The 19,049-nt window shown below is 46.8% G+C and overlaps 1 protein-coding gene across 1 annotated transcript in view; it reads right to left on the bottom strand.

Moving 5' to 3' along the window:
• The window catches only part of TG (thyroglobulin), a 273,399-nt gene that overhangs the window by 103,460 nt on the left and 150,890 nt on the right, over positions 1 to 19,049 (bottom strand). Inside the window, exons 38-41 of the mRNA XM_008001584.3 lie at positions 16,553 to 16,772; positions 14,877 to 14,970; positions 12,421 to 12,580; positions 4,114 to 4,316 (exon numbers count right to left, since the gene is read on the bottom strand). Of these exons, the coding sequence (XP_007999775.3) occupies positions 4,114 to 4,316; positions 12,421 to 12,580; positions 14,877 to 14,970; positions 16,553 to 16,772 (677 nt within the window). The remainder of the gene's footprint in view (positions 1 to 4,113; positions 4,317 to 12,420; positions 12,581 to 14,876; positions 14,971 to 16,552; positions 16,773 to 19,049) is intronic.

Here is a 19,049-nt window from a genome sequence, read left to right as displayed (position 1 = left end):
AAATATTAGAATAAAACCTCAATAAACTTATTCTAAAATATATACAGAAGCATCAAAACTCATGAATATCTTGGTGAATTCTGAATAGACAAGCATAGCATGCTCATACTATGAGATATACTGCAAAAACAATAGAGAACAGTGTTCTGAGCCCAAACCACCATCTCTCTCATCACTTTAGTGGAACTCAGCACTGTCTCTGAACCAAGTGCTGTGCTAAGTGTTAAGGAAACACCAAAAGCATGAAACTCATATAAGTTTTCAAGCACCTAGTCATAGTAGAATTGGGATGAGAGATGTTAGAAAAATAACAAGCATGTAAAATAAGGCACAGTTCCTAAGAATTGCTACATATAAGTGTTTTCACTAAGGTGAGATTCTTTCCTTCTATTTCAAGAGATGAGGAAAGGCTTGGAGGCTTCACTTCAGCTGAGTCCTGAAGGACAGCAGGAACTTTCCAGGTGGATACTGGATATGCTGAACACAGAACAGAGACAAAAAGGCCTGGAGGAAGGCATGACATTTCCTCAAAGGGGTGATAGTTAGTGAGCCTGGAGTGTAGGATTCATGCAGGATTCATGCAGGAATGTAGTAAAAAACAAGACCAGAAAATTTAGCTCGAGGCTGATTCCTGAGGCCAGGAGTTCACCCTGAGGAATGCACACTTGGGGCGCTGTCATAGAACAGCAAGGGAAATGTTTTCTGGGTTCGTGAATCATACCACAGAGGACATGACTTCCCTGTCTTAAGACTGTGCAGGGACAGAGCCACAGGATGCATGTTTGCAACAAGTCATCCTTCATCCTCCAACCCAGCCCCAGAACGGGTGAAATACCCTAGGACATACTTCTGTCTGGAGTTGCCTTCCCTTGGCAAGGGAAGAGGGAAGAAGGAGCTTGATTTCTTGAGTTCCTATGTTGTGCAGGACACTTTGCAAACCATCAGTCCTGACAATATCTCGAGACCTTGGGAAACAGAATTCATCACACTGATTTAATTTGACAGGTGAAGAATACAAGGTGAAGTGTTTTCTCCAAGACTAGGATCTTCATGCAGGCCTATCTGATCTTAGGCTTCGGCTCTTTATCTTACACCTTGAGACCCCAGGAGAGTCCCAAATTCCTGGAGAGGCAGCATCATAGAGTGGGGAAACACAGGACTTGGCTTTAGGTTCTAGTCCTTCACACAGCTTCTTCCTTGCTGTGTGTTCTTTGGTAGGTCATTAAATCTCTCTGAACCTCACATTTCTTATCTCTAGATTGAAAAATAAAATAAAATCCCCATGCCAATCAGTCAAGGAGTTGGTGAGATAAGACACCGAAAGGGCTGCGGTCTCAGATGTGCTGAACACCACAGGTTATTCATTGTCATCACAGGCTTTCCCTTGACCAATATTTCAACAGTTCTGGCCCCAAGATTTGCAGAGAGACTTAAGATTTTATCCTAGAATAAACTGCCAACTCATATTCATTTCCCCAAACATCTGTTGATAAAGAACGCATTTAAGAACTGCTAATATATTGAAGTATTTTAGTTCTCTCAATTCCAAATAATTTCACATGCATCCCAAGGACTGCTGGAAGCAGTTGTAAAAGCTGCTTCCAAATGACTAAAACAGATGGAAGGGTTTATTTTTAAATACACTGCCATTTGTTAAAGCAGATTAGTATTTGAAATTCCCCAAACACCTAAACCCTCAAAAAGAAAAATCTGCTTTCTGAGCCCATTGGAAGGTATTTTTGGCATCTCCTGGGTCCTAATGAGTGTCTGGTTTCTGAAAGGACCCTGGAGAAATCTCTCCAGGATCAATTCAACGCAGGATGGTTTGTTTTCAACACCAGGAACTGAAAGATGTTTGTGCTCAATTCTCCCGCCACTGAGATGGATCAACTTCAGAGGGACAGATTGCAGAAAATTAGAATCAAAGGACAAGACTCACAAGAAAGGGGTGGAAGGGAGGGAGCTGGTGTATCCTGTGGGTCCCAGGGCCCCTGAGAGCAACAGCTGGATCCTCCCCCAGTCATCTGCTCATTGCTGCCCCCAAATAATTACAGCACATCCACCAGCTGTGTGGGGGTGCTCGGGGTCCCATGGAGAGCAAGGCACACCCAGTCCCTGCTCGGCTGGAGCTTGCAGTCTTGTGAGGCAGCAGCTTTGGCACTAAGAGCAATTACTTCCTGTTGGAAATCCTGGTAAATGCTGCATAGGAGACGTACAGGCAGCACAAGCCACGTAAAAAGGGCTCAGTTCTAGGCTGAAAAGTCAGGAAGGCTTCTCTAAAGAAAAAGTAGGGAAGGCAAAGAGGGGGATGGGGAAAACTGTTCCATGCAAAGGAAACTGCCTGTATGGACCAGCACAGAGCATGGACTCCAAGGAACATGAAAGGCTCCTCTGGCTGATGGAGAGAGATGCGTGGCAGGTGACACGGCTTACTGTTGGCAACGGTGACAATGCTGATCTAGCATCAGTTGTGCCCAAACAATGACGCTTCTCCTACCCTCCTAGGATCAAGTGTTTGGATCCCTAAAAGGTCGGGCAAGGCTGAGGTGCAGTTAGTTATTCTCCATCTTTCCTTAACTTTACAGTGTCCTAATTGCCTTCTCCACCTCCAGCATTGCCCCTCTTAAATTCATCCTTCGGCCAGCTTTAAGAGAGGTTGTCCTGAAGGGCAGCTGTAAGCACGTTTCCTTCCTGCTTAAAGGCCTTCTGATGGCACACCCATGTTCATAGCAGCACTGTTCACAATAGGCAAAAGGTAGAACTCAAATGTCCATCAACAGTTGAGTAGATAAACAAAATGTGGTCCCTCTGCACAATGGAATATTATGCAGCCATAAAAAGGAAAGAAATTCTGACACTTGCTTGAATATGGATGGACCTTAAAGACATTATGCTAAGTGAAATAAGCCAGATACATAAGGACAAATCTTACATGATTATACTAATATGAGGCACCTACTACAGGCAAGTGGCTAGAGACAGAAAGTAGAGTAGAGGTTACCAGGGGCTGAGAGAATGAGGAGATGTGGGCATTAATGGATACAGAGGTTCTCTTCTGGCAATAGATAGTAGCAATGGTTGCACAAGATTGAGAATGTACTTAATCCCAATGAACAGAACACTTAAAGTGGTTAAAATTATAAAATAAAATAAAGCAAACAAGCAAACAAATAAATAATCAAAACCACTCCGATGGCTCCCCATGGACTCAGGATAAAACCCAAGTTGTTCAGGGCAGTCTGGCTCCTCTCTGCCTCCACACTGCTACCCCACCAGGGCTCTGTCCTCCAAGCTTTCCCTGTTGCCAGGACTTTGTCTCTAGGTAAATGCCTACCCAGCATTCAGTATTTGGCTCAGACACTCCCTTCAAGGGATGTGCTGATCCAAACTCCCAACTTCCCTTATGCTTGGTTGGGGCCTTCTCTTTGGGCTGCCCTAAGATCATCTTGTAAATATCTATTTTAAACATTTGTCCCTCAACCCCCAGTAATGACAAGTTTCCTAAGAACTGGGCTATGTATAATTTTTTATGGCATTTCCAGCATCTTGCACAGCACATCTGGCACAAATTGGATGTGCCATAAAATTAGAAACTAATCAATGACAGATCAATAAATATCAGGGCGTATGCAGTGGCCAACCAGGTTACTTTTTCCATTATAATTATTGTCATCATCAACATCATTGTATCATCACCATCATCATCGTCATCATTACCACCATCATCTTCCTCCTCATCACCATCATCATCATCCTCACGCAGCCGACACTTCACACCATTCAGTAGAATTGCAAGCAGTGAGTTCTCTTCTTTGCCATCATTCATTGACAAGAGAGATAATAGATGGTTCAGATCACTAAATCCTAATGAACCACTCTCAGGAAATAGAAACACTTTACCATCTAAAATTTTTAGCACTTCAGACATGAGTGGGAAAAAGTTAGCATTGTGGAATCACACATACATGGAAAACTCCAAGCAGGATCCACACTCAGGACAAAGGACAAGGGAAATCCAAGCAATTGAAACCAACTAGACTTTTGAAGCACAAGAGAACCACCTCCCCCAGCCATATCTGCAGTAAGACTGAAGGTGGAACACACACCACTTACCATCAGCACAGCTCTCCGGAAAAGTTGGGAGTTGGTGGCCCTGGCCATAAGAAGGTGGATGCTGGCCACATCAGCCCCAGCACGGTCTGCTGCCAGGGACACACGCCGAGGGTCCCCGCCAAATCCTCGGATGTGGGTCTGCACCCAGGTCAGAGCTGCCACCTGGTCCAGCAGCCCCCAGTTGCCACTCACCTCTCCGGACCCTTCAGAAAAGAGGAAAGCCTTTTATCCTTTGTGACTTTGCAAACTTGGATTTGAAAATCATGGTGCTGTCTAGGGCAGGAACGTACGTGGCCCCTCCAGGGGCTCTGGGCTCTTTTCCTCACAGGTGGGTTCCAAATACAATGAGGAACAGTGGAGGAGCATGGGCCTTGAGACCAGACACACACAGGCCTGAATGCTAGCCAGCTAGGAGAACTTGATCATGTTTTTGTGCCTCTCCTTTGCCAGCTAGGAGACCTTGATCGTGTCCTTATAACTCTCTGAGCCACAGCTTCCCTGTCATTAGCTGAGGGGACTTGCTCAGATTAGAGGCAGCACATCTTCAGGTCCACCACTAGCTTGGCCAATCAGTGGGAAGGAGGTGAACTCTCTGCCCCATGTCTTTGACTGTTGCAGGTGGCTGTCCCTGACAATGGCCAGGCCAGGCTGGGGCTCTGGATCCCACCCATCCCCTCACCTCATCATCTGAAACCTTTATTAGCATGCAACTGAATTGATCTCTTTCCTTTTTCATATACTCCAATTAACATTTGCTGAAAACTCAGCACTATTTTTTTTTTAATAAAATGATCTAGATACAAACAAGTATAGCAAAAATATGCTCTTCTCCTTAGGCTTTTGAGACACTACATACACTTCTGGTTGTCTTCTGAATTCAGTAGATCCTTGTCAAACTACTCCACTAACTTGTCCTCTTTATCAGACCTTGAAACACCAGATCTCATTCTCGTCTCATCTAGGGTTCCCATTCTTCCTTTCTGACTTTGCACTAAGGAACCTCAAGTTCCATGGCTTTCATTACCACCTACATGTTGGTGACAGTTCTGTGTGTGTCAGCAGCCCAGCCCACTCCCTGAGCTCCAGACCCCTCACGTTTCTCCATGAGGCACCATAGTTATGATTCACAGGATTCAGCATCCAGCAAGAAACTACTGATAAGACCCATATTCCCAAATAGGAAAAAAGAAAAGAAAAAAACAGAAAAATCTTGCATCCTGATTCCCCAGTCTAGTAATCACAAAGTTGAAGAGAACACCACGGTCTCACCATGGAGCCACAGCAGCCGGCTGCAGTCCCAGCTCCACCAATGATAGCCTTGAGGGGCCCTGGACAAGTTCATGTTTGTGTGCTTTGATTTTCCCCATCTGTAAAACGGGGGTGATAATAGCACTTCCTCACAAGGTTGTTGACTAAATTAGTTAATATTTGTAAGGAGAACAGAACAGTGCTTGTCATAAACCACTCGGAAGATTAATTTTTCATAAGATAGAACAGGTTTAGGTTCTAACATTATGTCGCTGATGCTCTTAGCAGAGTGTCCTTGTCTCCAGCCTGCCTGAGCACTCCACTTAGCTCAGAGTGCATAATGATACAAATTATTCTTCCAGCTGTGGAAATGTTCAGAAGTTCTTCAAATGCATTTTGTGTTCTGCGACTGGTGAAGCCATTGGTAGAACATGATCCTCATTGTGAACTTTCTGGATTGCTCTTATGATCCATTTGTTAGGATGAATGTGTTTGTTTCCTCTAAGGTCTCAGGTAGCCCGGGAAAGCAGGGCACCAACTGAGTCAGACCAAGTCCTGCAAATCTGGAAAGTGACATCCACAGCCTGTATTTCAGGCATAAGGAGGAGAGGAAATATTCCTGACTCTCCTTTCCCATGTATTAGCTTTTTTCCCACTATATGATAAGGGTCAATATTGACTGCTGGGGTCTAGACTTCTGAGAGGTCACAGGTGAGCATGTGTTCAAGGGGCCACTCATCCAACAAGTATGAACTAGGCTTCAGCTGGTACCAGGCAATATCCTGGGTACGGCAGAAAGCAAGAGAGATCCTACATAGCTCTAGGGACCACACAACCTCAGAGACAAACGCAGAAGGCAGTTACCAAACAATTACAGTCCAATATGTCTGGTCCAATCTTTTCCTTTACTGGTGAAAAAACCAAAACTTTAGAGGGAACGAGCTTGTTTAGATGGAAGAAGTGAATCTGAGATCAAGTTGGGACTCAAATCCTAATTCACAATCAGAATTCTGTCCTAACATTCAACCCAATTCAATAAACGTTTGTTGAAAAATCCATGATGTGCATTAAAAAGTTTCAGTGCTTTATTTCTGAAATTTCTCTATTCAAAAAGCCTTTATACCTCCCTCATTCCTACTGCATCAAATGCAAACTTCTTCCTGGCTTTCCTTAGTCTGGGTCCCCATCACTGCCCAGGGGCCGCCCCCTCTGCTGCAGTCTGTGTGTCTCAGCCCCAGTTCTCATCCTGAGGTCCCACCTCACTCAGTCATGCCACAGGCACACTCTGTGCCCTATCTGATGTGCTTCGAGGCTCAGGCCCAGGGGCAAGACACTGGAGGACTGGTCTCAGCTGCCCACAGGGAGAACTGACCTGAATGGAAGCCCTCCTGGCCTGCGCTAACACTATTCTCCATCCGCTGCCACCTGCCCTGATCTGCCCCGTACCTCCTGGCTCCTACTCCTCTGCTCAGAGCATCCAGCAAGCATTCACCTGCTCCCTCATTGTTGAATTAGTTGTTTGCTCATTTGATCTCTTCAACGACCTGACGGAAGCCCCTTAGCACCATTCTATGCTTGCCCTGGTCTTGCCAGAGAACATCAACAAGAGGCAGTGTAGTGTAGTGGCCATGAAGCCAGACCAGCTGGCTGCAGTCCCAGCTCCACCATGTACAGCCTTGAGGGGCCCTGGACAAGGTAATGTTTGTGTGCTTTGATTTTCTCCATCTGTAAAATGGGGATGATAATAGCACTTCCTCATAAGGTTGAGTAAATTAGTTAATACTTATAAGGGGAACAGAACAGTGCTTGTCATAAAGCACCATAGAAGACTAATTTTTAATAAAATAGAACAAGTTTAGGTTCTAACATGTTGCTGATGCTCTTAGCAGTGTGTCCTTGTCTCCAGCCTGCTTGTGAGGGGGCACCTGCTGAGGGAGTATTCTGAGCCTGTTTTGGGTAGAGAGGAGAGCAGACCTGCTCAGTAGGCCTCCGAGTGTCCCAGAAACGATGAGGTCATGGCGTGTGTGGTTACCGTTGGCAGCCGGACCTTCTGTCTGCTGTCTTGGCCAAAGCACATTTCCTCTGCTCCCACGTCCTGCAGAGCCTATAGGCCCCTTGTCCAGCCTCTCCTCCTGTGTCCCAGACGCCACCGCCCCAGTTCCCTTCACTGTATTTCTTTGCCAGACAGAGAGGAACAATGACTTGGTGCCAGATGCCCCCCAGGGTCTGTCCTGCTGCAGGGTCCAGGCTTGGGGAAATGGCCTCCCTTCACCCAGCAACTGCTTCCTTTCCAACTGCTCACATCCATAGGAACCAGGGCTCCCTTTAAACACTGGGCTGGGTTTGCCTTTTTTCATCAGAGAGCATGCATTTGTCTAGGGGGCCTCAGGACCGGCACAAGCTTCTGCTTTCATTTTCCTCTGGTCTCTTTCACAAAGTACCTCTGGAGCCTCGGGCTTTCAGGGACCGTTTTCACTCTGGGGTACAGCAACAGATGCCGCACACGTTTATCAAACGAGATGATACTCATGAGGGGCTGCTCAGCCTGGCTCTGTGAGTGACAGGGCTGCCTCTGCTGAGACCAGGAGGCAGTTCTATGCCAGCCACTGGCCAGATACTGGGCCAGGAAATGATAAAAACAGCCCTGCCTTGGAAGAGCCCCTGTCTAGGGAAGAAGCGGGGAATGAACATAGGTGAGTCCTGGTGCTTGTCCTCACACACTTCATCTCATGTGAGACGCCCTGCAAGGCTTAGCATCTTCCGCTCACAGACCAGCAGCCTGCACTGGGATGGGGAAGGAAGGAGCTGCTCAGAGTTTTGGCCCCATGGAGCCACAGAGCAGCTCTCAGACCCCATCCCGCTCAGATGCAAAGCCACATTCCCTGCAGAATCCTAGGCTGAGGCGGACATGCAAAGTAACCAGCTCTTTCCAAACCTATCTTCTGAACTGCAATTTTCAATGACTTAAACTGGAAAAAGAGAGAGGTGAAGAGGTGGAGCACAGGAAAGTTGGAGTGCAACAAAATGATCCTGTTGGACCTTGTAACAGTGGATCCAGGACATCAGGCAGTCCACAAACCCTAGAGAGCATCCAACACACAGGACAAACCCCAAGGTAAACTGTGGACTAGAGTAAATCATAATGCACCACCATCAGCTCATCAAGTATAACACATGTGCCCAATGAAAGCATCTTATGAATAGTAGGGGAAGAAGGAGGGGGAGAAGGGAGTGTATGGGAACTCTCTGTCCTTTCTGCTCAACTTTTCTATAAACTTAAAACAGCTCTAAATAATAAAATCTATTATTTAAAAAATATGGGCCAGGCTCGGTGGTTCAAGCCTGTAATCCCAGCACTTTGGGAGGCCGAGACGGGTGGATCATGAGGTCAGGAGATCGAGACCATCCTGGCTAACATGGTGAAACCCCGTCTCTACTAAAAAGTACAAAAAACTAGCCAGGTGAGGTGGCAGGCGCCTGTAGTCCCAGCTACTCGGGAGGCTGAGGCAGGAGAATGGTGTAAATCCGGGAGGCAGAGCTTGCAGTGAGCTGAGATCCGGCCACTGCACTCCAGCCTGGGCGACAGAGCGAGACTCCACCTCAAAAAAAAAAAAAAAAAAATATATATATATATATATATATATATATACACACATACATATATGAAAGAGGGAGCAGTTGCACCAGTGTCACAGGCTTATTGGGGGATTAACTGGAATGAAGGACTGGCCCCTTTGGGCTTCAGGAGATGAGCACATGCTTCCTGTTGGCCTCTGCAGGGTCAGGCTCTCTGTCCTGTCTCTGAGCTCGCCTGAGGCAGGCGGGAGACGGCTCCTCCATAGCAGGAAGCCTGAATCTGCATCACAGCTCTGTTGCTGCTGCTCTGCCCTGCCCCTATCTCTGTGCCTCAGCTTCCTGATTGATTTGATGAGGATGTGAACATCTTTGCTCCCCTCTCAGAGCCGAAGAGCAGGGAGGCGCAATGTGAGAGACGGGGAAGTTTGGGAATGTGGGACACACGAGGCAGGCTAGGAAGGAAAGCAAAGAAAATGGCCCGTATCTCTCTAGTGAATAATTTATAATCCTGTGGATAAATACCCAGTAATGGGATTGCTGGGTCAAATGGTATTTCTGGTTCTAGATTTTTGAGGAATCACCAAATCATTCTCCGATAAAGACACATGCACACGTATGTTTATTGCAGCACTATTACAATAGCAAAGACTAGGAACCAACCCAAACACCCATCACTCATAGATTGGATAAAGAAAATGTGGCACATATACACCATGGAATACTACGCAGCCATAAAAAAAGAATGAGATCATGTCCTTTGCAGGGACATAGATGAAGATGGAAGCCATCATTCTCAGCAAACTAACACAGGAACAGAAAACCAAACACCACATGTTCTCATTCATAAGTGGGAGTTGAACAATGAGAACATATAGAAACAGGAGGGGAAACAATACACACCCAGGCCTGTTGGGGGGTGGGGGTCAAGGGGAAGGAGAGCATCAGGACAAATACCTAATGCATGTGGGGCTTAAAACCTAGATGACAGGTTAATAGGTGCGGCAAACCACCATGGCGCATGTATACCTATGCAACAAACCTGCATGTTCTGCACATCTATCCCAGAACTTAAAGTAAAATTTTAAAAAAAAAGAAGAAAGAAAGGAAGGAAGGAAGGAAGGAAGGAAGGAAGGAAGGAAGGAAGGAAGGAAGGAAGGAAGGAAGGAAGGAAGGAAGGGAGAAAGGAAAGGAAGAAAGGAAGAAAGGAAGAAAGGAAGAAAGAAAGAAAGAAAGAAAGAAAGAAAGAAAGAAAGAAAGAAAGAAAAGAAAAGAAAAGAAAAGAAAAGAAAAGAAAAGAAAAGAAAAGAAAAGAAAAGAAAGAAAATGGCCTGTGGCTAAATGAATGTGAAAGACAGACCCTGTTCAGCACAGCTAAAGAACGGAATCAAAAGGGCATGTCCAGCCATCTGAGGGAGCCCCCTGCACTACAGTATTTCTTGCTGTTCCACCAACAGAGTTTAGGGCACAGGACGCCACCTGTGACTGTGGCGATAATGTTTCTCAGCCTCACTGAGCTCCGCTGACCCATCTGTGAAATGGCCACTCCCTGCCGGCCTCAGAGATCTCCTGTGAGAAGTAGATGAGGTAATCCAGGAGAAATATCTGGTGAAGACAGACACACTCCATAAGTGTAACTTTCCTTCTCTCTTGCTGATGGTTTTTCCCTTGAGCAAAATGAACAGGCAGGCTTGGTGCACATCAGGAATGAGTGGGGTTGGGTGTTCTGGAAGCTTCCGTTGCCTCCCCAAAGGCTGCCCCTGCCAGCAGCCAAAATGAGTTTGCTTCTCCAGAAGCACATGAATTCTCAACAAGATTACACTCTGTGAAATCATAATCCCCCACCCACTGAGGGACAGATGACATATGGAAACTCTCTTCTGTCTAGAAATGCTCTAAGCCAACAAGACAGCCATGTCTGAAAAAAGCTCCCCAGGCCCAGGCTCCTTGGGGCGAGTCCTGATGTCACCGCCTCTAGAGGAAGGGGCTACCAATGGCACAAATTATGGTCAGTCTTGTGTTCACACAGAGGAAAGCAAACCCAGGCAAGGAGATTTCCCTCTTCAAAGAGGAAAATAAACTCAGGTGTGAATAATTCTTTAAGCACTCTCCAAAGAGCTTCCATAAAACTCCAGTCACCGTATTCACTTCTCACCACCACATATACGTGAAAGAGGATGGGGATAATTCTCCTCTTTTTACCACTGAGAAAACTGGGATTTGGAAAGGCCAAATGAGGGACCCAGGGTCTCTCAGAGCCAGGAAAGGGGAAGAAACTCTGTCTGTCCTTGGATTCCCAGCTGACCCTGCTCCCCATCAAAAAAATCTAAAATCTGTTTCTCATTCTCGTCTACATCGACATCTGGTTGCATTTGCCTTAACTCATTGCCCATTTCATATGTCTAGAATCTTCCTAGCAGCACCCAAGGCCTCATGCCATGTGGTCATCCAGGCTTCTGCTCATGCTGGACGCCGACTCCATACATTCACACACATTCCAGTCCATCTGGTCATTCTGACCACTCTATCTTCCATTCGCCCACCCATACTTAGCATGTAGGACATCTCAGATCTTAAATGAGACCCTTGGGAAACAGAGATGAAACAGTCACTATCCTCGAAGATGTGCAAAACTCAAGTCTCTGAAAACCTGTTACGTGTATTACCTCATTTAAGCCTCGTCGTAACTTTAGAAGTCAGGTGAAATTATCCCCATTTTACCGAGGACAAGACTGAGACTGGGTGAAAGGAAAGGCTTTGTCCAAGGGTCCACAGCCAGAGGTGGCCCTGGGCTCTTCAGATTCTAAGGCCAGTGAGTCTGCCCCAACCACTGCAGCTGACACATTCCCTGCTGCAGGTGGTAGCTGGAGGAAAAGACATGGATGGAGGATGTTTGGGTTGGTCCAGGGCTCACTTCAGCCCTAGTACTCAGTGGGAAAGATGGAGGCCATAGACGGGGTGATCAACAGTTTTGTGATAGGGGACAGTCCATTGTTCACAAGTGAGGCCAGTATTAAAAGGAGGTGAGAATCTCCTTATTGATACAGCCCTGATTCCAAATCAGATGGCTTCCCTGTGGGCAGAAGAGCTATATAACTCATCCCCTAGGGTTGCTCAGGGCAAATCAATTCCTGGCCCTGCTGTTCCCTGACTGTTTAATTTTAAGCCAGTTTCTAATCTTCTTGGGCCTCAGTTTCCTCTTTAAACTACACACTCACACATACACACACATCACAAGTTAAGACCTGTAATGGACTTGGAGCAGCGCAGCTCAGACATGTAGTAAGTTATCAATAAATGGCAACTATTATCCTTGTCTATGGGTGTCAGTATCCCTGGAGGGTCTCCTGAATGTGCTAAAATTTCCACTGTGTGCCTAGTTTGGCTGGAGGAGGAGCAGGGGCAGTGAGGGGATGGGTCTTGGTGAAAAAGGGGCTGAGCCTTGGCTCAGGTGGTCAGCAGCTCCCACCAGAGGCAGCAACTCACCAGAACTCAGGAAGCCGAAGACACCCACTCGGTAGCTGGCAGTGACCACGATGAGGTTCCCAACAGCAGCCAGGAAAGAGCCGTCGATAGCCGGCCATCCTTCACTCCCCTCCCTGTCCATGGTGTTGTGGAAGAACACCAGCACGGATGCATTTGGGGCCTGTGGGAATTGGAGAAACATGAGGCTAGAGCGTGGAGAAGGCACCTTTCCCATGCTTGGAGCCTGATTCTTGGTTGACACAGGACTCCTCTGGCCAACTCTGTGGCATACTTAGCCCCATGCAGTGGACAGAGCTGTGTCCCTCCAAATTTATACATTGAAGTCCTAACCTCTAAGCCCTCAGCAGTTGACTGTATTTGGAGATAGTGCCTAATGTGGTAATTAAGGTAAAATGAAGTCATATTTGTGAATCCTAATCCAATAGGACCAGTGTCCTTATAAGAAGAGGGGGGATCAGGACACAGGTACAGAGGGAAGGCCACAAAAAGACACAAGGAAGAGAAGAGGAACATCTACAAGCCAAGGAAAGGAGCCTCTGAAGGAACCAATCCTGCAACACCCTGATCTTGGACTTCTGTCTCTAGAATTTTGAGAAAAATCTCTCTGTTGTTTAAGTCTCGCAGCCTGCAGTACTTTGTTATGGCAGCCTGAATAAACTACTAAACCCCATTCATAGAGAAGGAAACTGAAGGTCACAAAAGGTGAGGACACTTCTCCCACATTGCAGGGTGAGCAGGTGTCAGGATGGCAGCTCCCTGCAGACCTGGAGCCCATCTCATGGTACCACACAGTCTTCCAGCTCCCAGTTCTGGCCCATGGCTTATTCCAAAAAAGCATTCTGGGTCCTTGGCATCCCTTGGATGCTCTGTGACTGGACCCATCTTGGTAACGCAGAGCTAGAGTTTAGTATGCACTTACTAAGAGCCAGGCACTGTGCCGGGTGTTTACAATGAGGCCTCAAACAGTTCTGTGAAGTTGGCAGATTCTTATTATCCACATTTTACAGATGAAGAGGCAGAGGCTTCGACATGTTAAATGGCTTGCCTGAGATCACACAGCTAGGAGGTAGCAGAGCTGAGTATTTGGAAGTAGGCTGACCATATTATATTAGAATCGTGTGTCTGAGCTGGGGATCTAAGGCCCCACTTCAGGCCATGGGATATGCAGGCACCCGGTAACTCATGCTCCATCCAAGGTCCTGTGTCCTTGTGACTCCACATATGATGGTCTCAGACAGACACACAGATGTTTCTACAAAGAGGTCCCCTCACAAGAGCAAACACTGCCTGAGGACCTGCCCCCATAAGTGCTGTGCTAAAGGCTCTCGCCTAGAGTGTATCATTTGATCTTCCACCCAAGGAGGTAGAATCTATGGTGAACATAAGCACCCCACTCTACAGCTGTGAAAGCAGAGGTGCAGAGCAGTGGAGTCACTCATTGAAAGGCCTTACAGAGAGGAAGAGGCTGACCTGGAGTCTCTTCCTCTGTGACATTCCAGCTCAGATGTCACCACTTGGTGGTTGTGGATTCTTCAAATATGAGGTCTTTTTAAATGCCACAGAGAAAGACCAGCTTGAGTGGTCTTGAGTTCATTTGTTGTGTTCTGTGGGACAGATCAGTGAAGGGGCCCTGTATCCCCTCTTAAAAGTGCCCTGACTCATCTTTATTGGGTAGCTCACCAACAAGGGAAAAGGCTGTTTGGCTTGTGGCTGCGAGACAAAGGCAAGGCACAGAAGGAAGGGGCAGTCCTCAGCTCCTGCCTCAATGACAGCCACAGGAAGTGTCCAGGAGGCTGGCCCCTCCTGCGCAGAGCCTGTCACCTGGAGACCAGGTACCGCCCATCTGGACTGAGGCATCACTGCTCCTCCCCCAAGGTTAGGATGGGACCGGGACAGCCCAAGGCAGAAAAAGCCAAACTCTGTTACTGGGAAATGCCCTAAGGAGAAAGAGCACTGGCTTTGGAACACAGCGACAGGGATGAGCCTCCACTCTGCCCAGCTGAATATGCTTACGTGACTCACTTAGCCTCTCTTAGCCCCAGGTCTGCACCTTTAAGATAAGGGTAAATATATCACGCTACATTTTTCTGTCGATCAGTTGATGGATTGATCGGTCTATTAATCTATTTATCCTCCTAGAGTGGATGTGAAGACCAATAAAATCACAGATATAAAAGTGCTCTTTAAACTGCAAACAACTTCCACAGTCTTCTTCCTGACACTATGAAAAAAACACACACTCATGGTCACCACTCACTTGTTCTAGCCACGAGCTCTGAGGACCAACTGACCAAGTCCACACATCACTCACTAGCTGAGTGACCTTAGGCAAATCACCTAACCTCAGCTCAGCAGGCCACAGAGGAGGAGACCGGACTCTGCTGGCCACAGTGGGGACACTGGCTTTCTAATGGGACAGTCTTCAGGGCAACCATAGCAAGTGCTTCTGAACTCACCACATTCTGAGGGATGAACACATTGAGATACAAACAGTCTTCACTGACTCCAGGAGACGTGGATGTTCGGGTGCCTGGTTGCCAGCAGCTGGCCCTGCAGATACAGACTGGGTGACTTCCAAGACATGGTCCATCACTACCCCTCCCCACCCGCCACCATAATCAGAGCCCACTACCCCATTCCAAAGCCTGGCATCCCACCAGCTCTGCAGAAATTAGGCAGCTTCAGGAAATGGGAGTGGCAGTGAGTGGAAGGAATGACAGAGTGCCCACCACTCTCTGGCCACTGGCCTGTGGAAGAACATTCTCCAGAGACAATGCATCAATTTAGAGAAAGCTGCTGATGCAACAGCTTGAGATAGAGAAGATGATGATGAAAACCACTCAGGACCTTGGCCCTTCTTTGCTCCAAGAGTGCAGACTCTCTTCTGGAGGGGGTGACCTACCTGCTTTCTACACCAGTACAGAGTCCTGCAGTGCCAGTTTGAGCATCTCCCAGTATAAGAGCTGAGACTACAGCTGTGATCATGTCTAATGGCAGCACAATGGTCATCTACCAATGAGTGACTTGGCTTATCACCCAATCCTCACTAGCCCTGGACTACAATGACCCAAGCTCTCAACTACTCTCCATTCAAAACCTATGTGACTCTATCACTTCATCTGTCAAATGGGTACATCCTAACATGGTAAGGCACTTTAATTCATGCATATTTGATATTTTTGTTTCCCAGCAGTGGAGCAGATGGAAATCCATGCCTTTCCACTCCCACAGCCACCATCCTAGCTGAAGTCCTTATCATCCTTTTCCTGGAGTGCTTCAAGAGCCTCCTAGCTCATCACTCAATCTGGTAATGGGCCCATGGACCTGCTCAGCAGCAGCCATGGTGGTAGTGGGTATGGAGGGTACAGCTGCCTGAGGATAGAGCCATGGGGTACCTGTTGGGAAGGAGATTCAGGTGGGAAGGAGAAGAGTAGCAGTAATAAGTGCTGTTTTCACAGGTACTCTGAGTATGCTTTAATTAGAAAAAAATCACAATATTGTTCTTCAATATACTTGCTATTTAAAGTGATACACACATGGAAAAGAGGAAAATGAAATTTTCGATGAGGAAAGAAGATAGGATATGGGTGCTTTAAAAAAACTTGCAATTTTGTTCCTAGTGGGAAAATTTTCATTAGCTCATTTACTTTTCCTTCAATGCTGTGTCTCCCAGCTTCATTAAGATCAGATGTGGCCAGGAAGCAGAGTTTGGCCACTGCAATACCGGTGCAAGTGATGTGTGAACCCTACTTCCAAGTTTATTCCATGGGAACTTCTCTTGTCAATTCTTTCACAGCCTCTCTTCCTGGATCAATATCTGGGGGACCTTGGAAGATTCATGCTGAAGAAGTCAGAGCCTCCATCAGCCTGGGTCCCTGAATCACTGCATAGAGCAGAGCATACAGGCCCCTCCATCACCAGATGGGCTTTACATGAGCAAAACAGTGTTAAGTCACTGATACTAGGAGTTTATCTGTCACAGCACTTAATGATACCTTAGCTAATATATTCCATCCTCCATACATTGCTTTATCCACAATGCACTGCTCTGCTACTGAGTCCCGGTTAGATAGATTAGAATGGAGAAGATTTCTCTGAGTATTTACCAAGATGTGCTCCACTCAACCCATACCTTGGTTTGCTGGCATCCCAGGAGCCTGTCCAGTTCAAGGGCTCTGGTGCCCGGAAGCGCCTCTCTGCCAGGGGTGGGGCAGCATACGGAACTCCAAGAAACTGGTCCACTTGCTTCCATGAGGTGCCCACCTGAATGGCCTGGGACCTGCCCAGCAGGCGGCCATGGGTGACAATGAGCACAGAAGGTACAGATGCCTCATAGCTGAGCAGAGAGATTCCTGTTGGGAAAGAGAAAGGGGTGAGGAAGGGGAGAGGCCTCAGTGAGTGCTCTCTCCACTGGCATTCTGAATGTGCTTTCAGCAAAAGAAAAATCACTGCTTTTTGTACCTTGAAAATGTCAGTCATTTATTCAGACCCCTACAGCTTAAATCCAGTCAGGTTTTCAATGTAAATAAACAAACAATAAATTGGCAAAGATAGTTGATCTTTATTAGGTACCGAAATGCACAGTATGCAGTGCTAATCCCTTCTATACATGGGTCCAGGTCCAGCACCCCTTACCAGCACCCTGGGGCCTTTTGAAAGAACAGAGAAGCAAACAGCACCCAATCCCCTAGGGAGGCCTGGAGTGCGGCCCCACCTTTAAACACAGCCATCATTTCTGTCGTGAGATGTGTGGGTTACTCATCCTGAGAGAGATGAGTAAAGAATAGAATTTCTTCAGCCACCCCGTGTCAGATTTTGCCGCCAAATGAGTTAACTGCAAACTTATCAAAAAAAAAGAAAAAAAAACACTTTTAGGACTTTTGGATTTCAGAATTGCAGTGTAGGGCTTGCAGTCCCACATTTACATTTCATTAGTGAGGAAATAGATGTAGAGGTGGAGGCCTAGGGCCTGCTAGGATCACAGACGATAGAGGGTGATGTAGGATTCAAAGCCACACCTTTCTCAACCCCAGCTCTGACCACACCCCATGCGCAAAAGGTTGGGACCAGTTCAGAGCTTTGCCTCTCTGCATCACGGGTGACCTGGGTGCCTCAGCCTGCGAGGCCATCCCGCCCATTTTTTCATGTCCAAATCCCTCCTTGTCCACAAGGCCAACACTGGTGCCACCTGCCATGCTTCCCACCCCGCTCCGTGCAACACTAATCGCCAGCAACATTCATCGGTTTCTTTGTAGCCCTATCTGGTTTCCTTGATGACATTTTCTTTTATTCATTGGTTGATCCGGTAAACTTTTGCTGGGCCCAGGCTCAGTGCCAAGTACTGTTTTCAGGAACTTAAGACAGGCCTGTCTGATGCCACACAGGACTCAAAGCCCTGCACAAAGGAAGCAGTGAACACTCATGGAGAGATACTTCAAGTGTGTGTGAGAAGTCTCTTATTTCTGACACGTAGATTTGGTCTGCTCAACTCCACTCCCGGCTGATTGAAAGACAAAACCTTTTAGCTTTCTCTGCAGCTCCTTCTATAAAAATATGTATCTATTGCAGTGGTGACTAAACAAGACAGTGCAGAGAGGAGGCAGACAGACCTGCAGACAGACCAAGAGGTGGACAGGCAGACAGAAGTCCATCTACTCTGCAGGAGCTTTGTATCATATAGAGATTCTTAACTGGAAGTAATTTTGCCCACAGGGGACATTTGACGACATCTGGATACATTTTTGGCTGTCACAGGGGTCAGGGAGAGATGTCACTGACATCTGGTAGGAGAGGCCAGGGCTGTTGTTACACATCCTACAGTAGGCAGGACAACCACTGCTCCCACACATATACAACAAAGAATGCTTCAGCCCCAAATGTCAGCGGGTTCTGAGGTTGAGAAGCCTGGGTATCATGTCTGTCCTTGACTTCCAGGTCACTGAGTGTCACCACGGTGAATTGGTTAAGGAGTCAAGCAGATCTGGGTTTTATGCTTATGGAACAGCTAGTTATTGGAAAAACTTTACAGTCTTTCTGCCTACGAAATGGGAACAACAGTGTCTCCTACAACACAACTATGTCAGGAATAAATAATAATACCTGTAATGTTCCAAGCCCAGTGCCTGAAAAATGGCAGAAATCCAACACATAAGTAAATGAATGAATGAATGAGTGGAAGGAAAAAAGGAAGGAATTGGTGGGGGTGGGGGGACACAGGAAGAGAAAAAAAGAGAAAGAAGAAAAAAAGAGCAAATGAAGCCTTCTCTGTTGCAGAAACCTTGGAATATGAGTTAGAACTCAAAATGGAAACTTGGGCTGGAAAGGAACAGTTGCTGTTTTTTAATCTGACTTTAATCACAAATCAAGGCTGATGTCACCCCCACAGTTCCTCCTCACAAAACTTTCTGTCACAATCATAAATCAAGGGGTCTTGGGCAAGCACTCAGGACTGTGGCTGCTGAAGTGCTGGAACCTCATTCTACTATGCAGCAAACAGCCACATTTTATGTACGTGGCATCATCCAAAGGTGGGAGCAAAGCCAGAACAAATATAAAGGCTGAAGAATTTCCGGGGAATGCAGGCCTGCTTTCCCATGGCAGTGGTGTTCAGTCTTCCCTTCAGAGGCTGC

The sequence above is a fragment of the Chlorocebus sabaeus genome, chromosome 8 (genome assembly GCF_047675955.1).
Source record: "Chlorocebus sabaeus isolate Y175 chromosome 8, mChlSab1.0.hap1, whole genome shotgun sequence".
Classification (NCBI taxonomy): domain Eukaryota; kingdom Metazoa; phylum Chordata; class Mammalia; order Primates; family Cercopithecidae; genus Chlorocebus; species Chlorocebus sabaeus.
The sequence above is the reverse complement of the archived record's forward strand: the minus strand, read 5'-3'. Positions and strand labels throughout refer to the sequence as shown.